General features: G+C 48.5%; 1 protein-coding gene across 4 annotated transcripts in view; it reads right to left on the reverse strand.

Annotated features, from left to right (window-relative positions):
• The window catches only part of GTF2IRD1 (GTF2I repeat domain containing 1), a 101,893-nt gene that overhangs the window by 23,458 nt on the left and 58,566 nt on the right, over positions 1-19,869 (reverse strand). For all 4 annotated transcript variants that reach the window (XM_060268566.1, XM_060268568.1, XM_060268567.1 and 1 more), the window contains exons 7-15: positions 18,445-18,534; positions 13,845-13,928; positions 12,082-12,265; positions 10,885-10,910; positions 8,736-8,856; positions 4,578-4,615; positions 2,375-2,455; positions 1,147-1,200; positions 534-599 (exon numbers count right to left, since the gene is read on the reverse strand). In XM_060268566.1, coding sequence (XP_060124549.1) covers positions 534-599; positions 1,147-1,200; positions 2,375-2,455; positions 4,578-4,615; positions 8,736-8,856; positions 10,885-10,910; positions 12,082-12,265; positions 13,845-13,928; positions 18,445-18,534 — 744 coding nt within the window. The remainder of the gene's footprint in view (positions 1-533; positions 600-1,146; positions 1,201-2,374; positions 2,456-4,577; positions 4,616-8,735; positions 8,857-10,884; positions 10,911-12,081; positions 12,266-13,844; positions 13,929-18,444; positions 18,535-19,869) is intronic.

Below are 19,869 nucleotides of genomic sequence, written 5' to 3' on the forward strand. Positions count from 1 at the left end.
GTCCGCAACCCGAGGTTTAGGAAATGGTTTAGGAAAAGGTTGCCTCTCCCCATAAAAAACAACCCGGACACTGTGTTAATCCTATGAGGCCCTTTGTGTGACTCTTCCACGATCTCTAGAGGGTGGCAACACAAGAAGGGGCTTTTTTGCAGTGGCTCCCCATTTGTGGAATGCTCTCCCCGGGGAGGTTTGCCTGGTTCCTTCATTATACATCTTGAGGCGCCAGGTGAAAGCACTCCTCTTCAACCAGGCCTCTGGCTGATTAATATTCTACAGCCTTTTAAATGTGTTTGTGAGGGGGGGGGGGTGTTATTCTTTTGTTTTAACTTCCTAATATGTGCTTTTATGGAGACAGTATATTTTATCTTCTGACCTGCCCTGAGATCTTCACATGAAGGGGGGTGGAATAGCTGTCCTGCCTAGGAAGTTCTAGAGAAGGTGTGAGAAACCCAGAGCGTTCCAGATGTGCAAAGGTTAAAGGCAGATCCAGGTTCCAAAAAACACACTTAAAAGGAAGAAGCCAAGTATCTCACCATATCTAGCGTTGAACAAAATTTCAACTTGTTTCCTCAAGTGACTTAAAACGTCACTGACGCCATCTGGAAAAAAACACACAACAAACTCAGGGATTAACGGCAATAAGATTCACATATGTGTGTGTGTGTGTGTGTGTGTGTGTGTGTTATCTTGGCATCCTCAAAGAAAAAAAATCCAGGCCAACTCATAAACAAAGGACTAAAATGCAAATCAAAGCAAGGAATAAAGCAACAGCAAAAATCACAAGCAAGCAAAGCACTGATTAAAATTGAGATGGTTGACACGTCTGGGGAAATGCAAAAGAATAAGGCTCGAGGCCACAAGTAGGAGAGGGAGAGGAATTGGGCAGGTCAGTGTCGTACAGATGAACCGACCTGCCCACCCCTCATTAAAAGGACTTCCCTATTAGACTCCAGGACTGGAGAGACTATTCCTTTAGTGAGGAAACAACACCACAAAGGGCCTCCACACCTACCATCTGCCTCATCTGAGATGATGCAGGGGGGGGGGGGGTAAGGTGAAGCGCCTATGAAAGCCATCTTCAGGTACCTGCAGGCCTACACTGGAGGCGGTGACCCATCAGGTATCCAGGCAACGGGCCAAACTCACCTTTGCCCTCCATCTGCTTCTCATTATGTTGTAAATCACTGCTGGGCCCTTTATCTGAAACCAGAGAGGAGACGGGCATTTAGCAGGAAACTAAACAAACTGAACAGCGGGTGGCGCTGTGGGTTAAACCACAGAGTCTAGGGCTTGCCGATCAGAAGGTCGGCGGTTCGAATCCCACAACGGGGTGAGCTCCCGTTGCTCGGTCCCTGCTCCTGCCCACCTAGCAGTTCGAAAGCATGTCAAAGTACAAGTAGATAAATAGGTACCGCTACAGCAGGAAGGTAAACGGTGTTTCCGTGTGCTGCTCTGGTTCGCCAGAAGCGGCTTAGTCATGCTGGCCACATGACCTGGAAGCTGTACACCGGCTCCCTCGGCCAGTAAAGCAAGATGAGCACCACAACCCCAGAGTCGGTCACGACTGGACCTAATGGTCAGGGGTCCCTTTACCTTTTAAACATCCTAGCTGAGGACTGTAACCTGAAAAATGCATTATATTAAGGGAAATTGCTGGCAAAAAAAAATGTGTAGATTAGTCCAGCCTTCACGCAAATGTGTTTATTAGGAGAAATTTGCACCAAAATGCTGGCGAATCTTCACGAGGCTTAAAAAAAAATACACTCTTTCAAATTGCTGCAGAAGTGTGGAGAACTGTATTTCAGTTGACGAAAATGAGAAACCGAGAGAAGTGAAGATGGCAGACCCTTCTGTCTTGGCTCCGGAGCCATTTCCTGGTCAACCTCTCCTCTCTGCCACTGGCCCCCACTTGCCTCCCCCCCCCGCAGTCCGCCATTTTGGTGATGCCAATGACGTGGCAGCGCCACCATTACCTCAGCCCCTGACCCCCTCTTAGCTCTCCCCACATTCACACCATATATTTGAAGCACTATGACAACACTTAAAACCGTCATGGTTTCCACCAGAGAATTCTGGGAGCCATCATTTGTTGAGGGAGCTGTTAGGTGACCTTCTTGTTCCCCTCACAAAGCTACAATTCCCTTCGGGGTGGTTTAACAACCAACCCCTTTTTCCCAAGGGAACTCCTTGCTCTGTGAGGGGAACAGGGGCTTCCTAAACAACTCTCAGACACCCTCAGTTTTTTGAGCCTACTGCTCCCAGAATTCTCTGGGCCGTAACCCAGCAGGCTGAAAACTGTTCCCAAATCGACACTGCCCATCTAAGAAGCAATCTTAATCATGCCGGCATTGTCGAGAGCTTTTATCAAGTCTACCTGGAACGGTGATTTGAATGATGTCCACTTCGTCCGGTTCTATCTTGATGCGTTTTATGCTTCCCAGTTCTCCTGAAGTACCTTGTCAAGGAAGATGGAAACAGGAATGAAGAGGGGCGACGACAAATCACCACTGACTGGTAGAAGCTATCCAGGGTTCGAGGCCGGAGTCTTTCCCAGCATTGAACCTGGGACCTTCTGCACTCAAAGCAGCTGCTCTCCCGCTGAGGGACAGCCTTCCTTAAGCCAGCGTTTCTCAACCGCTGTTCCGCGGCACAGTACTGTGCCGCGGGACGCTGGTTGGTGTGCCGGGAGACGCTGGCGACGAGAAGGGCGATTTGCTGCCCTGTCACGTGACTGGCGGCCTCCATTAGGGGCGCTGACCCGCCGGAAAGGAAGCTGGCCGGGTCACGACGGGGGCGGGGCGAGCGCAGCTCTCAACAGCCACCACCGTGGCTGTTTGTCTCGCTCTCGCTCCTCTTGCTGGCGGCGCCCGGGAGTTTTTTGGTCGGCGCGGGAGTGAGCGGCCTCTTCGGCAAGGAGTCCTGCAGAAGGTGAGGTGCTCTTCTTGCTAGCCCAGGGGTCGGCAACCCGCGGCTCCGGAGCCGCATGTGGGAGCCTCAAAAGGGAGCCTCACCAAGAAGCCCCAGCCCACACAGACAGGGACCGATCGGAGGTCGGTCCGTCGTTTGTTCCCTTCCGCTGCAGAAACTCCGCCGCCGGGGCTGCGCGCACGGGGAGAAGGCGGCGAGTGGCTCCGCCAAGGACATAATGCAGAACAGACCCGCAAAGGAACCCCTCAACAGTCTTTTGCCATTAAACTCCAACTTTTACACCATGCACTTTTTGCACCCGTGTGTGTAATGATTACGTCTCCCCTCCAAACTAAACTAAATATAGGGCGGCACAGAGTTGGTGTGCTGCGGGATTTTTTTTCATAGAACAAGTGTGCCGTGGCCCAAAAAAGGTTGAGAAACACCTTAAGCCACCTGCCTCATGTTAACTTAGGTTATTGGTCCCTCTACCTCAGCATTGTCTACATTAGCTGCCAGTCAGAACAGGAAGCACTGGGCTAGATGGACAATGTCCTGGCATTTATTCATTTGGAAATACACTTATCATGTACTTCCAGTGCCAAGGGCCTTCTGGTGGTTCCCTCGCTATGAGAAGCCAAGTTACAGGGAACCAGGCAGAGGGCCTTCTCAGTAGTGGCACCCGCCCTGTGGAACGCCCTCCCACCAGAGGTCAAAGAGAAAAACAACTACCAGACTTTTAGGAGACACCTGGAGGCAGCCCTATTTAGGGAAGCTTTTAATGTTTAATAGATTGTTGTATTTTCATGTTCTGTTGGAAGCCACCTAGAGTGGCTGGGGAAACCCAGCCAGATGGGCGGGGAATAAATAAATTGTTGTTGTTGTTGTTGTTGTTGTTGTTGTTGTTGTTGCAACAGTTCTGGATTCAGGGTCGCTAGTTGTCATGATCCCAGAATCCAGCAGTGGCAAGAATAGGGGATTCATGCGAATTAGACTCTACGCTTCATTTAATGCAGAAGCAGAGAGCTTGACTATAGCTGTACTGAAATCCTTTTCATCCCTAACCACTGAGTGCGCTGACTGGGGCAGTGGACAGTTGGAGTCCAACAACATTCCTGTGTTGCAGTGGGTGGACTAGAAGACCCCCCCCAGGCTCCCTTCCAATTGTACAACAACAAAAGAGCTACAGGTTCTGCCCTCTCCCACGAGCCCCCAAATCTACATAGAATCGTAGAGTTGGAAGGGACCACGAGGGTCCTCTAGTCCAACTTTCTGCAATGAAAGAATAGTTTTGCCCAATGTGGGGCTCGAACCTTTGACCCTGAAATCCAGAGTCTTATGCTTTTACCAACCAAGCTGCTGCTTTACTACTTCAAGCAGTGTGTTGAAAGGACACAATGCGGTAGTTCTGGGGTCCCCTAAGGCAGGGCTTCAGAATCTCCAGCCCATGGGTCTAACAAGGCCTGTTCATGCTCTGTATTTGGTCCGTGAGGCCATTTCAGCCAAGCTACACCCACGTGATTTGCACCTAGCATCATACAGTCAAAAGGGGGGTTTTGCAGGCATTTCCCCATCAGCTGAGCAGAGCATTGTGAACAGGGCTTTTGCAAGATGACAATTCCCCTGCTTTCACACAGCTTCACAAGAAGCAGTGGCTTTTTGCAGCTTACCTGGTTCACATTCTCCAGAAATGGGGCACTTTTCAGATCTGGCAAAGGAAAGCAATCATGGTTAAATTTCATTTCTATCAAGTGCTTGATGGGGGGGGGGGATACAATGTGCTGTACAACCAAACAGGTACAGCCCACAAAAAGAAGCAATTCCATAGATTCATTTTTTTAAAAAAGCACAATGTTTGAGCTTTTTTCACCCATAGGAGCAAACACGACATTGTTCTGCATAATGGAGGGTCTATATTAGAGTTGCCCTATTTCAAAAAGTGAAAATCCGGACACAATTTTTTTTTGTGTGTGTGTGTTTTTGGCCAAAATTGTTACAAAATCTTTATTTAAAAAAAGAGGAAATTTGCCAGAATCTAGACTTCCAAAATGGGATGCCATATGTCCGGATTTTGCACGACATTTCAGCGATTTCCACCTGGACACTGCTTCCAAATGCTGTATTCTTTCTATGTACGATAATTTCGGTCATATGGCATAGTCTGTATGGAAGCAGGTGGTCTTTCAGTTATTTGGGAACGTAGTTTTTATCTTGCATTTTAATACTCTGAACCAGCCTGAGATGTACAGATGAAGGGCGATATACAAATTTAATAACTAACTAACTAACTAAAATGAAATAAATAGTCATTTAGGGCTTTAAATTTCAGGGCAAGACCTAAAATTAAGCAAACTGGCAGCCAGATACATTCTCAATACAAAAACACAAAATACATACCGTAATCAAAATATAAACAGAAACAGGCAAATACCCCCCCAAAAAACATCAAAACAGTGAAAAATAATTATAAAAAACTTAAAAACACAATTAAAAAGCAGTTGAAAAGAATGTTAACAGTAATCTCTGCTTGGCGGCAGCAGTTCTTCGGTAGTCTGTCAGGCCCCAACCTAGGCCTGGTGGAGAGAGACAGGAGCAGGACCCTCAGACTCTCAGCAGATTTCCCTTTCTTGCTGGGCTGTTGGATTCAACTCACAGGCTGCGATCATATGCCCTCTTACAAAGAGGAATGTCCCATTGTGTTTAATGTTACTCACTGCTGAGCAGACATGCATAGGACTGCTCTGTTACCACTGCTCAGTTTACCTTCATAATTCACCAAAAGTCCACCATCACAGACAAATCAGATTACACTCTTAAATGGCACGGGGTGCTGCTCAATGTTGGACCGAGTCCCAACCCATCAGATTCCAGCGCTCCATTGATTCATAAGCTTATTATCTGTCTTGCTGCCTTTCCTGCCTCTGGCAAGACGTGTTGATTTAATCATAGAATCATAGAGTTCGAAGAGACGACAAGGGCCACCCAGTCCAACCCCCTGCCGAGCAGGAAACACCATCAAAGCATTCTTGACATATGCCTGTCAAGCCTCTGCTTAAAGACCTCCAAAGAAGGAGACTCCACCCCACTCCTTGGTAGCAAATTCCACTGCCAAACAGCTCTTACTGTCAGGAAGTTCTTCCTAATGTTTAGGTGGAATCTTCTTTCTTGTAGTTTGAATCCATTGCTCCGGGTCCGCTTCTCTGGAGCAGCAGAAAACAACCTTTCTCCCTCCTCTATATGACATCCTTTTATACCGTGTTTCCCACATTTTAAGACACCGTCTTATATTAATTTTACTCAAGAAAATACGCCTATGGCTTATTTTCGGGGGGTGTCTTTTTTAAAAAAAATATTATTACTGTAAGTACCCCTCCTTACCGCGGCCAGCATTGCTGCTGCTGGGTCCCGCTAGCTCAGGGCGCACAGCAAGGAGGACGCCTCTGACCAAAAGTTTAAGGGGGGCGTGTCGGGAATGTTCCATTTGGCAGGGGGGAGTTGGAGGCACAATAGTCCTCCATTGCAGGGCCTTCGTGGTCCCTTCCAATTCCACAATTCTGTGAAACCGGAGGACATCATCGGCAATGGTGGCATATGACAAAGGCGACGCTAAGCAAACCAAGCCGAGAACGGATGGCATAGACAGAAAAGTCCCTCCTCCCCCGACGCTGCGGTGGACCTGCTGGCGGTGCTGAGCGGGGGGCCGAGGCCGTAGAGCATGGCTTGCGCAGGTGGCTGGAGCGGGAGCGCAGGGGCTGCCGTGGGGCTGAGCTGCACCATGCAGGCATCGCTGCTGGCGTTGCTGCTGAGGCTGGCGCCGGTGGGGGACATGCCCGTGCCTGTGCCCGCAGCAGTGGCGAGGGTGAGGGTGCTGGCCGGCTCGGCGCGCTGCGCTTGGCTGTTGCTGCGCCGTGCGGAGCACCGGATCGAGGACCCGGTCTGCAGAGTTAGCGCCCAGCAACGCCGCACGGAGCATCGCCTCCTCAATCCAGCACGGCGCTGCTGAGCGCTGACTCTGCAGACCGGATCCTCGATCCGGTGCTCCGTGCAGCGCTGATCAGTGCTGACCCGGCAGGCCGCCGGATCAAGTAAGCAGCCTGGAAGCTTCCCAGGGTAGTGGGAAAGAAAGAGGGAAAAGATGTCGGCGGGGAGAGAAAACGTGTGAGTCCTCTCCCTTTCTTTCCTGCTTAGCCAGCTTGTGGGCAGGCCGAAGCAATCGAGCCGACGTCTCTAATGACAGAACAGCTTCTGTTATTAGAGACGTTGGCTCGATTGCTTCGGCCTGCCCACAAGCTGGCTAAGCAGGAAAGAAAGGGAGAGGACTCACGCGTTTTCTCTCCCCGCCGACATCTTTTCCCTCTTTCTTTCCCCCCTCCCACCACCCTGGAAAGCAACATAGGCGAGGATCAATTGCTTTCGCCCAGGGGTTGCCATTTTACAGGAACAAACAACATGAAAAGAAAACAGAAGCAACAAGCCCAGTCAGCAGTGCCTCCCTCCCTCCAACTCCCCCCCCCCCCCCGCCAAATGGAACTTCTCGACACCCCCCCTAAACTTTTGGCCAGAGGCGTCCTCGGCCCCGTTCCCACCTTCGCTGCTGGGCGCCAACCCTGCAGGTAGACCTATGTCTTATTTTCGGGGTATGTCTTATATTTTAAAAATCTTAAAAATCCTGCCATGGCTTACTTTATGACTACGGCTTAAAAAAGGGGAAACACGGTATATTTGAACATGGCTATCATATCACCCCTTAACCTTCTCTTCTCCAGGCTAAACATACCCAGCTCCCTAAGCCGTTCCTCATAAGGCATCGTTTCCAGGCCTTTGACCATTTTGGTTGCCCTCTTCTGGACACGTTCCAGCTTGTCATACTTGCTGCATGGCAGATCCTTAAGAACCAGCCTGAGATCGGCAGAACGTAAGAACGGCATGGCGGGACTAGGCCAAAGGCTCATCTAATCTGGCATCCTGTTTTTACAGTGGCCCGACAGATGCCTCAATGTGAAGCCCAAAAGCAGGACATGAACACAACAGCTCATGATTCCCAGCAACATAAGGCATAATGCTTCCAACTGTGGAGGAAGAATACAGCCGTTACGGCTAGTAGCCACAGATAGCCTCGCCCTCCGTGAATTTGCCAAATCCTCTTTTAAAGCCGCTCAGACTGGTGGCCGTCCCTGCCTCCTGTGGGAGGGAGTTCCATAGTTTAAACAGCGTGTGAAGAAATAATTTCTATCGTCTGCCCTGAATCTCCAACCATACAGCTTCATTGGATGTCCCCAAGTTCTAGGCAGGGAGAAAAAACCATCGAAAAATCTCCTCTAAATAATTAAATGTAGAGCAGGTGGTCTCTCAGGAATCAACTTGGGGACTCCAAAATAGGTTTTGGGGTGGTGATGGGCAAGGACGGAAGGACACCCTAATCACGGCAGAAGCTTCCTTTCTTTTCTCTGTTTTTTTTCCCAATGGTTTCGAAGTCACTGGCCTGGGGCGGCGGCCATGTTTTCCTCCTGTCCAGTAGTGGCATTTCAGAGAGAAAACATGCTGGCCGGAGCAAATTAAAGACAATACACTAAGACACCAGGCTTCCCCAACCTGGCGCCTTCTAGATGTTGCAAGACTACAACTCCCATCATCCCTGACCATATGGTTATGCTGGCTGGGGCTAATGGGAGTTGCAATTCAACAACATCTGGAGGAGGGCGCAGCTGGGTTAGGAACTGGGAACCTTGGGTTTTTGAGGAAGTGCTGTGAATTTCTGCCATCAAGGAGGGGGTTTAACTAGAGGACCTTGCAGGACCCTCCAACTCTATGATTTGATACGGGCTTACCTATGACTGGCCTGTGAAGTTCCTGCTACATCAAGAAACGCCATTCTGTGCGGGTCAGGAGAGATTTCCCCAGAAGGGCTGGATGGCTCTATCTTGGTTGAATCTTTGGTAAATTTACTTCCTGTTTGCAAGGAAGGAAGAACAAACAGATATTTTCCAGGCACAGAGTTTTGAAGCAATAATTACCCATGGCCAGGCACAACCTCTCCCTGTCTCTTCCTAGTAAGCCTGCCATTCATACAAGATTGGTTTAATAGCTAGGGGGGGGGATATTTCGAATTGCTATGACTTTATTGAATTGCATTAATCACTTTGGTGAACCTGTTGCTGTTTGCTTTATTTATATGTTCTTGTGTGTGCTTGTTTGGAGGTTCCAGCAGGGGAGCGCAGCTATCGTATACCCTCGACCGAAGAACGGTACACTCCTTCTATCTGGGAAGGTCGTCCTCTTCCACCGAGCGCGCAGCTTCGGGAGGGACGCACATGGGGCGGTGAGGGAGGAAGGGGACACCCGCCTAGCCAGCCAGATCGGCCGAATCAACCCTGGCGATCAATGGGGTGACAGATGTCGCAGCCCGATCGTTTACAGTGGCAGCTGTAAACAAAATTTGCTCCCCTATATTCTATGATTTAAATATCCTAAATAGCAGAGCCAATTACGTCACCAAGTTAATAATCCCAGCCCAACATAGAGCTTTGATGTTGGCCCGTCTGAATGTTTTTCCCTCGGCATTTGTCAGGGGAAGATATCAAAACATTCCTAGAAACAAGAGATTCTGCAGATGTTCTATGAATGTCCCGGACACTGTGGAGCATATTCTCTTTCATTGTCCATTGTACAGTATGCTCCGTCAATGTGCGCTGTCCCCTCTTTTGGGTGGTCTGGAACCCCAGCAAGGTGAAAGTGTGGGATTCTGCCTGTCTGACATTGACCAAAGGGTAACGGCGGGGGTAGCCGAATTTTTGGTAGCAGTCCTCCAAGGAGCAGGTTAACAGGGAAAACCCCAGGTTCTACATATATTTATACAATCAGACTATGTAGCCAACGGCTGCCTACTTTATATATATTTCAAGGCTCTTATATGTGATTTTCTCTTTTATGGTTTTACAGTGGAACCTTGGTTTACGAACACCTCGGTTTATGAATTTCCGGTTTACGAACGCTGCGGACCCATCTGGAACGGATTAATTCACTTTCCATTACTTTCAATGGGAAAGTTCGCTTCAGTTTACGAACACTTCAGTTTAAGTACTCCGTGGACCGTCTGCAACAGATTAATCCACTTTCCATTACTTTCAATGTAACTGAAGTTCGCTTCAGTTTATGAACGCTTCAGTTTATGAACAGACTTCCGGAACCAATTGTGTTCATAAACCGAGGTACCACTGTATTTGTAAAATGCCTAATAAAGGTTTGATAAGTAGTTATTGTGTGTGATAGCACAGTGATGATGATGTTTGTTGTTTTTTGAAGCTTTTGTGATCATTGTGAGCCGCCTTTGTTGTTGGAAAAGCAAAATAGAAATATCAAATCAAAAGCTATGTGGGAAAGAGATTCGGGCATCAAATGCCCCAATATGGAGGGAAAGGTCCAAATTCTTCCCAGCGGATTTGGGAAGGTAAACTGCCTAAATGCTGAGCATATTCTGGTCACCTCCCAAAACTACCAGAAACTTGTGACTTGGCTCGGAAATGGGACACTGTGGCAATGCGGTTGGTCAGCTTTTAAGGCAGGTTTGGGGGAACATTGGCCCTCCAGGTGTTGCTGAGATACAACTCCCATCAGCCCCATAAAGTATGGCCAATGGCCAGGGATGGTGGCAGTCACAGTTCAGAAACAACTGGAGGGCCACCCGTCCCCAGTCAGCAAGGCCAATACCCTGTTTCTCCGAAAATAAGACACTGTCTTATTTTATGGTTACGTCTTGTTTTCGGAGAAACAGGGTAGTTATGGAGAATGGGAGCTGCAGTCCAACAGCGTCTGGAGGGCAAGAGGTTCCCAGTCTCCGCCAGGTAGATGCCTTTCCCATCCTTACCGAGAGATGCTAGGGACTGAGTGTGGGACTGTCTGGAGACAAAGCATGCGCTCTACCCACTGAGCTACCACCCCTTCCCCAAAATGAAAGACTATGCCCATTGCCCAACGTACCTGTAAAGATCCTTTCATCAAACATCCTGTAAAAGGAAAGGCAACGATTTAGGAGGAGGAGGAGGGAAAGGAGGAGGGTAAAGATAATTCAAGATTTCATTTAGGATCTTCAACTGGTGGGTTGTGCTCTGGAGCCTTAGGAGGGTCACCACAACGGCCATTTTATTGGCTTGATACAATTTATATACCGCTCTTGATTCTTTTTAGTGCACCGCTTTGGGATTTTCATGACAAAGTAAAATGTTTAAATGATCAATAAAAGATGGTTAAAAGCAGGTTTTTTAACACACACACACACACACACACACACACACACACACACACACCATGCAGAACTAATTAAAAACAAGAATAAGCTAAATCAGATTATTGCCACCACCTTTACCACATTCATTTGTTGCCATATAGCAGGGGTGAGGAACCAATATTGGCAGTGGAATTTTAAAGGAAAGCAGATTAAAGTTTGGATTATCTGCACCCTGACTTGACGCCAGCCAGTGCGGCAGAGCGGTTAGAGTGTCGGACTAGGACCTGGGAGACGCCAGGGTTCAAATCCCTGTTTGGCCACAAACGGTGTGACTTTGGCCCAGTCACCGCCTCTCTGCCTAACCTACCTCACAGGGTTGCTGTGAGGATGAAATGAGGAGGGGTGGAACCATGGCCTCCTTGGAGGAAAGGTGGGGTGTGAATAAAATAAACAAAAGTATGCACACAATTAGGGAAAACAATGGTCTGTATCCAACTAAGTTTTCCTCAGAACAGATCCACGGGAATGAACGGGTTTAAGTTGGTAATGTTCATGAACTTCAGTGGGTGTACTTCAGAGCCGTCCCATCCATGATGCAGGGGGAGGCAGCTGCCTCAGGTGGCAGAAACGTAAGAGGCGGTACCCCTGCAAGCGCCCAAACTTCCCGCCTCCCTGTTGCCGCAGAAGCACCCCACTGTTGGGTGGTTTATGGTTTAAAATATTTCACCTCCTGAATATGTTTTTCAACTCTATTGTCTATTTAGTATTCTTGCACTCCACCTGGAAATGTTTCCATGACGAGTGGTATACAAATATTTTAAAATGGAGGAGAAACAGCAATTTTGGGGAAAGAAGAACCTCTCTCACACAAAGCTTGCTTTTGAGTCACGCAGAGTCAAGCCCACCTCTCGGTTCTCTGCAGTCATGAGCCTCTCAAAACAATCACATACCTTTTGATGACGAAGTGGATGTTGTGCCTCTCTTCCAATATCCGCTTGAGTTTGGGGACGCCGTACGTGCAGGGCCGTTTGAACGGGATTTTGTCAGGGATGCCGATGATTTCTACCGCTTCCGGGTCGCAAGCAATTTTCCGGTACGGGACAGGGACCATGTGATCGAGCCCCAAAGCTTCAGCTGAAAGTGACAGAACATTTAACCTTTAAAGGGTAAGAGCAGACAGGACACTCTTAACAGCAGACACTGCTAAACTGGGTCCGCCACTGGCATAAACCCAGTTTCGCAACCCAGTTTTCCCTGCAGGGAAAGTTTTTTGAAAGTTAAATGCTGCTTTGCCCTTTCAGTAAGTCCTGGCCATGTTTCAAACATGTCGCATTGGCATGATAACAGAGAAATAATAATAATAATAATAATAATAATAATAATAATAATAATAATAATAATATATTATTTATACCCCACCCATCTGGCCGGGTTCCCCCAGCCACTCTGGGCGGCTTCCAACAAAATATTAAAATACAGAAATCCATCAAACATTAAAAGCTTCCCTAAACAGGGCTGCCTTGAGATGCCTTCTAAAGGTCTGGTAATTGTTGTTCTCTTTGACCTCTGGTGGGAGGGCATTCCACAGGGTGGGTGCCACTACCGAGAAGGCCCTCTGCCTGGTTCCCTGTAACCTAGCTTCTCATAGTGAGGGAACCGCCAGAAGGCCCTCGGTGCTGGACCTCAGTGTCCAGGCAGAGCGAAAGCTGGAATATAATGTCCTGTGCTCAGAAACTAAGGTGCCCAACAGGATGCCATGAGTTCAATAAATACTCTGAAGTGCTATAGAAATTATTATCATCATCCATTAATTTATGGCCACCCTTTTCAGTTCAATGGCAGCCAATATGGTAAAGTGGCAAATCACATTCTCAGTGAAAATATTGGAAGTGGAAGATTGCTCAGTGGGCTCCTGAAGGCAATGCAATGCCCGTGGACAGCTTCTTGGGGACCACAATACTAACTGCATACATCCAGACTCATAAAGACAGCAATTTATATAGTATCAGTTCAAAGATAGGCAGGGTCCTAGCAGGATACTGGCATAAGGCAGCCTTCCCAAACTTGGTCCCCTCTGTCAGTGTTTCTCAAACTTGGTTCCCCAGCTGTTGTTGGGACTACATATCCCATCGCCCCTGCCCGCTGTTCCTGCTAGCTAGGAATGATGGAAGTTGTAGTCCAACAGCAGCTGCAGACTCAAGTTTGAGAAACTCACCCATTGGGGACTCCAACTCCCACCCGTCTCAGCCAGCTTACCCAATGGCAAGGGATGATGGGAGTTGTAGTTCAAAGGGCACCTAGAAGGCACCAGACTGAAAAAATTATGTATAGGAGATGGCTTTTCTGTGGCTTTTGCCCCATCAGTTTTGACTCCAAGAAGGACTTCCACTGAGGAAGCCAGAGGACCCCATTTAGGCCAACTGCACATTTACTGACTTGATACAAACGAGTTTTTTTTTTTTAAAAAAAAACCCCCACCCCAGTAACATTTGCATTAATTAGAAGCCGTGGGCCTGGAAAATGCCATGCCAAGAAAGCAATTAAGTGAAGGGACACATAGCATATGGTGTCTGATGCTGCGTCAGAGAATAAGAAAAAGAAAAGGGGGGGAAAACACCAGAAAGTCAGAAAAAAAAGTCCAGAAAATCTCTCCATAATGATATGCGCGCCATAAGCACCGCAGATGAAAAACAGGCACTTCACATCCACTCACCATATCTGCTGTTGAACAGAATTTGCACACATTCCCTCAGGGTGTTGATATCCTCGGTTTCTTTTATAAAACTGTCCCATTTATCTAGCAAAAACAAAACAAGAAGTTTCCATATGGCATCTCTCGGCACAGAGGCTCCCCATCCCTCTCACTCTGCTCTCAGGAACAAGTTTTTTGTGGTTCCTCCCCCCTCTGAGAACAAGCCTGAGCTTGAGGGGGAAGCAGGAGGTTCCTACTGCGCCAGCTGCACTGGGTTCGAATCCTGGGTGCTGCTAGACGGTTTCCCTTAGGCAAACCCTGCAGCTGGCAAATGGAGACAGTGACTGTAAACCACCCAAGATAAGAACGAGAGGAGCAACTGGGCTGCTGCATCAGGGCAAAGGCCTAGCTAGCCCAGCACCCTGAGCCCCAACGAGATGCCTCTTCTGGGAAGCGCATAACCAGAGCATGGAGGCAACTATGCTCTCCCCAGCAACTGGCTTCCAACCTCCAGTCATTTATTTACTTAAAGCCATTTCTATTATGGCTTTATACGTCAAGAAATATCTCTCAGCAGTGTGCAGAAAACCAAACGAACAACCGATGTTACAAAAACACGCAACAAACCCAGTCGTTTTTATTTATTGTATATTATTGCTTAACACCCCACCTTCCCTCCAAGAAGCTCAAAGTGGCACACGTGGTTCTTCTCCATTTTTCTCCTCACAACAACCCTGTGAGGTAGGTTAGGCGGATTGTGACTGGCCCCAAATCACCCAGTGAATCCCATGGTTGAGTGGGTCACGAATTCTGTGCCAGTAAGCCCCTGACCATCAGGTCCAGTCGTGTCCGACTCAGGGACTCAGGAAGTTTATTCGGCTTTACGCCCATCATAAAACACAACACAACAAAATAAATCAAATAAAACAGCGGACTCGTTCAAGCCACAAATAATAAAACACAATTCACAGCTCACAAGGACAAATATTAACTATTAAAAAGAACAGTTTAAGATAATGATTAAAAATTTAGGCACTACGCTAAAATCAATATCAGATGTCATTATAGAAAATTCTTATGACTATAAATAATCTGCTAACATTCCATTCCGTCTCTTGTACGAGAGGACGGCTGTTAGGAATTTAGCAACCTGTAGAGTAATATTAGGATCCACATCTTGAAGAACCCAGGCAAGCTGTAGGTCAACTGGTTTGTCAGCCATAGGGTGGATTATGGAATTTAGTATACTAGCACAAGCCGAACTGTACATAGGGCAGATAAACATAACATGATGTAGAGTTTCAGATGTTTTAATTTCACAAGGACACATTGAAGAGACTTGGCCCTGAGTAAATCTATGTCTCAGCACGTTTGTTGGAAAAACATTAAACCTAGCTTTAATGAAGGCATATCGGTGAGACGCAGCCGTAAGCGATGTTAAATAGGACGGAGCACGGTAGATAGGGGTTATGCCGAAATTTAACGGCGAGCATACTCCACCACCAGCTAAGAAATTTTGGTATAGCTCCGCATCATCCAGCCTTTGATTTATACACCTTTTTGCCGCATTTAGATCCAGTTTGAGCAATTCAGTGGGCGAGATCTCATAGGACAGCAATTTGGCATGGATTTTTCCTGACCACAAATTTGTGAAGTCATCCCGCCACATGCATTGAATGAGATAGTGGTTCGGGAGTTTATGCCATAGGGATATCCAATGAATCAAAACTCGCCTCCATAAAACTAACTCCACTGAGGGGATCTTCATTTCTAAGCGAATAGCCGCATTACTTACGCATGTTGGTAATTTTAGAAGTCGGCTCCGACTCTGGGGTTGCGGCGCTCATCTCACTCTATAGGCCGAGGGAGCCGGCGTTTATCCGCAGACAGCTTCTGGGTCATGTGGCCAGCATGACAAAGCTGCTTCTGGCGAACCAGAGCAGCGCACGGAAACGCCGTTTACCTTCCCGCCGGAGCGGTCGCTATTTATCTACTTGCACTTTGACGTGCTTTCGAACTGCTGGGACCGAGCAACGGGAGCTCACCCCGTTGCAGGGATTCGAACCGCCGACCTTCTGATCAGCAAGCCCTAGACTCTGTGGTTTAACCCACAGCGCCACCTGGGTCCCTACAGGTTGTATAAGTACACATTTAATAATTGCTTTTGTTCCTTAATGATGGAAACTACATACAACTTGCAGCCGACCATCATAGAATCACAACTGTAGAGTTAAAAGGGACCCCGAGGTTCATCTACAATGTAAAAAATCCCCTGCAATGTAGGAATCTTTCGTAAGGCTCAAACCCATGACCCGGAGAGTAAGAGTCTTATGCTCTACCAACTGAGCTAGGTCGGGAAGGCCCAGTCATATGTTTTAGCACTTGGGAACTGCTCTCTGCCGGCTGAAGGCAGATGTGGCAGCAATTCACCACAATGGGCTCATACAGGGAGTCGTTCTGAGCAATTACTGCAGCTCCCTCCTGATGCGCAGGAATATTCTGAAGTCAGATGGCTGGTGTTCACACATCCCCATAAACAAACTGTGATTAACCCTGTCAGTACTAAAAAATATTCCAATAAAATTTTCATGTTAATAGCGGCATCCAAAATCCACGTGGCGATAAACCGATGGGTCAAGTAAATTTGGACTCACGGGTTGCTGTATATCAAAAAGGTCGGAAACCATTAGTTAAGAGAACACTCAGAACAGAGGGACCGCCGTGGTCTGACTCAGGATAAAGCAGCCTCTAATGCCAGGGAGGGAATTTGCAGAGGAAGCTCGCTCATGCGCCGCTAAACTATGGTTTGGCGCTGCATGCAAAGCGGTCGATGTTGTCGATTCGTTCCTACGAAAGACCCCTGCCCAAACATCCAAAATGAATATTTCATATTGGAAGGATTATCCAAGCGCCTAGGTAATTATTGACACATCTACTTCAAACATTGAGTTCATGACCAGACTTAGAAGAGCGGAAGAAACACACGAGTCTAAAAATGGGAGTTTGTTACGCTTGGGAAAAAATAAAAATAAAAAAGCTAGCCTCAGCCGTTGCTCTTTAGTCCTCTTCACCTCAACACTGACGCAGAGATGCAGGTGCGAAACATGACATGGACACCCTATCAGTTGTATATATGAACTGTGGCACCGTTGCGCTGTCCTTGCAGGGAAAGAACTCGGGTGGCAGTGGCATTACAAGCAGGTGTGGATCTGCAGTTGCCGCTGCTCTGCCCCGTCTCGAGCCTGGCAAGCGCTGGCACTGCCATGGCTGCGACTGTGGTGCGCCTACGTCATGTGCTGTGACTGCATAGCTGCCTTCTTCATTCACCCCATGCCCCCAGGTATTGCCTAGGAGCAGATACTGCGAATGGCAAGGACAACAGAAATATGTGCAGTGCCTTGATGCTCTGGGCATCAGCGTGTTGGCTGGAGGTTGCCTAGCACACCCTTGTGGTGCGTTCCACCTCTCCTCTGGGGGGTACGGGCAGGTCAGATCCAAGAAAGCGTTGGGCGATCAGTGGGTGGCTGCACACCCAGCATAGGAAAATGTTGTCGACTGAGCCAGACCGCTGCTCCATCTTTTTCAGTATTGTCTTCTGTCACGGGTTGGATGGACGCAGAGGAACGGCAGGAGGAACCAGCTGGGGAACCCCAAGGAAAGAAGGCTGAGAGCCTGGGGAGTAGTGATGAGTGGTCAGAAGAAGAAGATTGGGAAGAGGTGGTGTCGGAAGCTGAGGAGGTAACAGGGCTTCGTGAGCTGGGAGAGTCTGTGGCAGAGAGCAGTCCAGACTCGGAGGCAGAAACTGAAGAAGGAGGTTTGGAAGAGAGAAGCCAAGAGGCAGAGATGAGTCAGGGACTCTCTCCCGCCTTCTGCGGCAAGTTCCCCTCCCCCCGGTCCCTCAGAACCAGAAGAGGCATGAAAAGGATGGAGGGTTGGCAATGTTCAGACAAAGTCTCTGATTGCTTGGGGGAGCGGGGAAACCCTGGAGAGGAGGGGACTTAGAGAGCTGTGGGGAAGTGAAGACCTACCGGGGATGAGTTGCTGTGCTCATTAGGCCTGAGACTCCTGTGTCGACCGTGTTTTTGCCAAGAAAGGGTTAACTCCAACTTGCATGGTGTGATTTACAGCTGGCTCGCTCCTGACATCTACACTGGCTGGCAGTGGCTCTCCCGGGTTTCAGGCAAGAGTCCAGCTGGGGATTGAACCAAGGACCTTCTGCATGCAAAGCAGATGCTCTAACCACTGAGGATAGGGGTGGGGGGCACTGAAGGGACCGTGAGGGGACGGTGGGTTGGGTGAGGTATAAAGGGGGAGTGGGTTGGCAGGGGGGAATTTGGTAGGGAGCAGAGTGGTCCAGGTTGGCAAGCAACACGAGCAGAGGTGGCAGCCCCTTCTAAGAAATAAAATTCCAAGAACAATAAACTTAAGAATGCCCCAGGCCTTAAATCTGCCATTCTAATGGTTCTGGAATAGGTTTAGCTTCTGCCAATAACCTGGGCCTGCCCAAACGTCATACCCTTTTCGCTCTATGGTTCCTAAGCAAGGGTGTGTGTGTGATTTAAAGCCCACACGCCGACACTCCTAAACCCCATTTCCATTTCGCAAGCGCCAGCAAGCGTACCTGATTTGTCGTGCACTATGGAGAACAGAATACGTTTGGAGGAGTGTACGTTCTGGATGAGCGGACCGCCGGGGAGAGCAGATTTCTGTCCTGGACACAGGAAGGAACGAAAGCAAAGCAAAGAAAAAAGAAGAAATAAATAAGATGAGTTTTTCTCTTTTTGGGGGGGGGGAATCCAAAAGGGCAAGGACAAATGGAAAGGTGTTGGGTGCAAACAAAGCTGGACTCCATCCCTCCTGACCTGATATGCAAGTTTTGGCTAAGGCTATTACAGCTCAGTCAGGTCTGTGTGCCAGCATGCAGCATCCGCTGGCAGCTGCCGGGAATCTGCGCCCCCCCCCCAACAAGTATTGGGTGCCTTGACCTGGGAGGCAGTATTTCACATCTAATTTGAACTGAGCCGTGGGATTCTTGCCTATTAGCAACCACCGTCATATGGGGAGTTATCAGCATTTCAAAGAATCATAGAATCACAGAGTTGGAAGAGACCACAGGGGCCATCCAGTCCAAGCAGGAAACACCATCAAAGCATTCCTGACAGATGGCTCTCAAGCCTCCGCTTAAAGACCTCCAAAGAAGGAGACTCCACCACACTCCTTGGCAGCAAATTCCACTGTCGAACACCTCTTACTGTCAGGAAGTTCTTCCTAATGTTTAGGTGGAATCTTCTCTCTTGTAGCTTGAATCCATTGCTCCGTGTCTGCTTCTCTGGAGCAGCAGAAAACAACCTTTCTCCCTCTTCTATATGACATCCTTTTGTATATTTGAACATGGCTATCATATCACCCCTTAACCTTCTCTTCTCCAGGCTAAACATACCCAGCTCCCTAAGCCCATTTGCACAAGGGGTCGTGTGACCCCCCCTCCCCAAAGCATGGGAATCTGCCTTCCTGCTGCTAGAAGGAGAAACTGAAGCTCATTCCAGACCACCTCCCCATTTCAGCTCCCCGTTTGGAAAGGGCTGTGGCTCAGCGGCAGAAGGCCCTGGGTTCAGTCCTTGAGGGCAACCCCAGGCAGGGGACTACCTGTTTGAAACCCTGGAGAGCTGCTGCCAGTCAGTGCGTAGACAATGTTGAGCTAGATGGACCCAAGGCCTGGCTCAACATATGGCAGCTTCCTATGTTGCACTACTTGGCTGCAAACCCCGAAGTGAGCTTTCCCGGGTTCTCTGAACGGAGCTCAACCTAGAACCATAGAACTGTAGAGTTGGAAGGGACCCCCAAGGGTCATCTAGGCCAACCCCCTGCAAGGCAGGAATCTTTCGCCCAACGTGAGGCTCAAACCTCATGAGATTAAGAGTCTCTACCAACTCAGCTGTGGCTACTGCGCCTTCTGCAGGCATCGTGGGGGACACAGCTGCAGTTGTGACGCTAGAAAAGCCACCAGGACAGGATTCCTGGTTCCCCACCCAGTTTTAGTCCCGAT

The sequence above is a fragment of the Zootoca vivipara genome, chromosome 15, assembly GCF_963506605.1.
Source record: "Zootoca vivipara chromosome 15, rZooViv1.1, whole genome shotgun sequence".
NCBI classification, from domain to species: domain Eukaryota; kingdom Metazoa; phylum Chordata; class Lepidosauria; order Squamata; family Lacertidae; genus Zootoca; species Zootoca vivipara.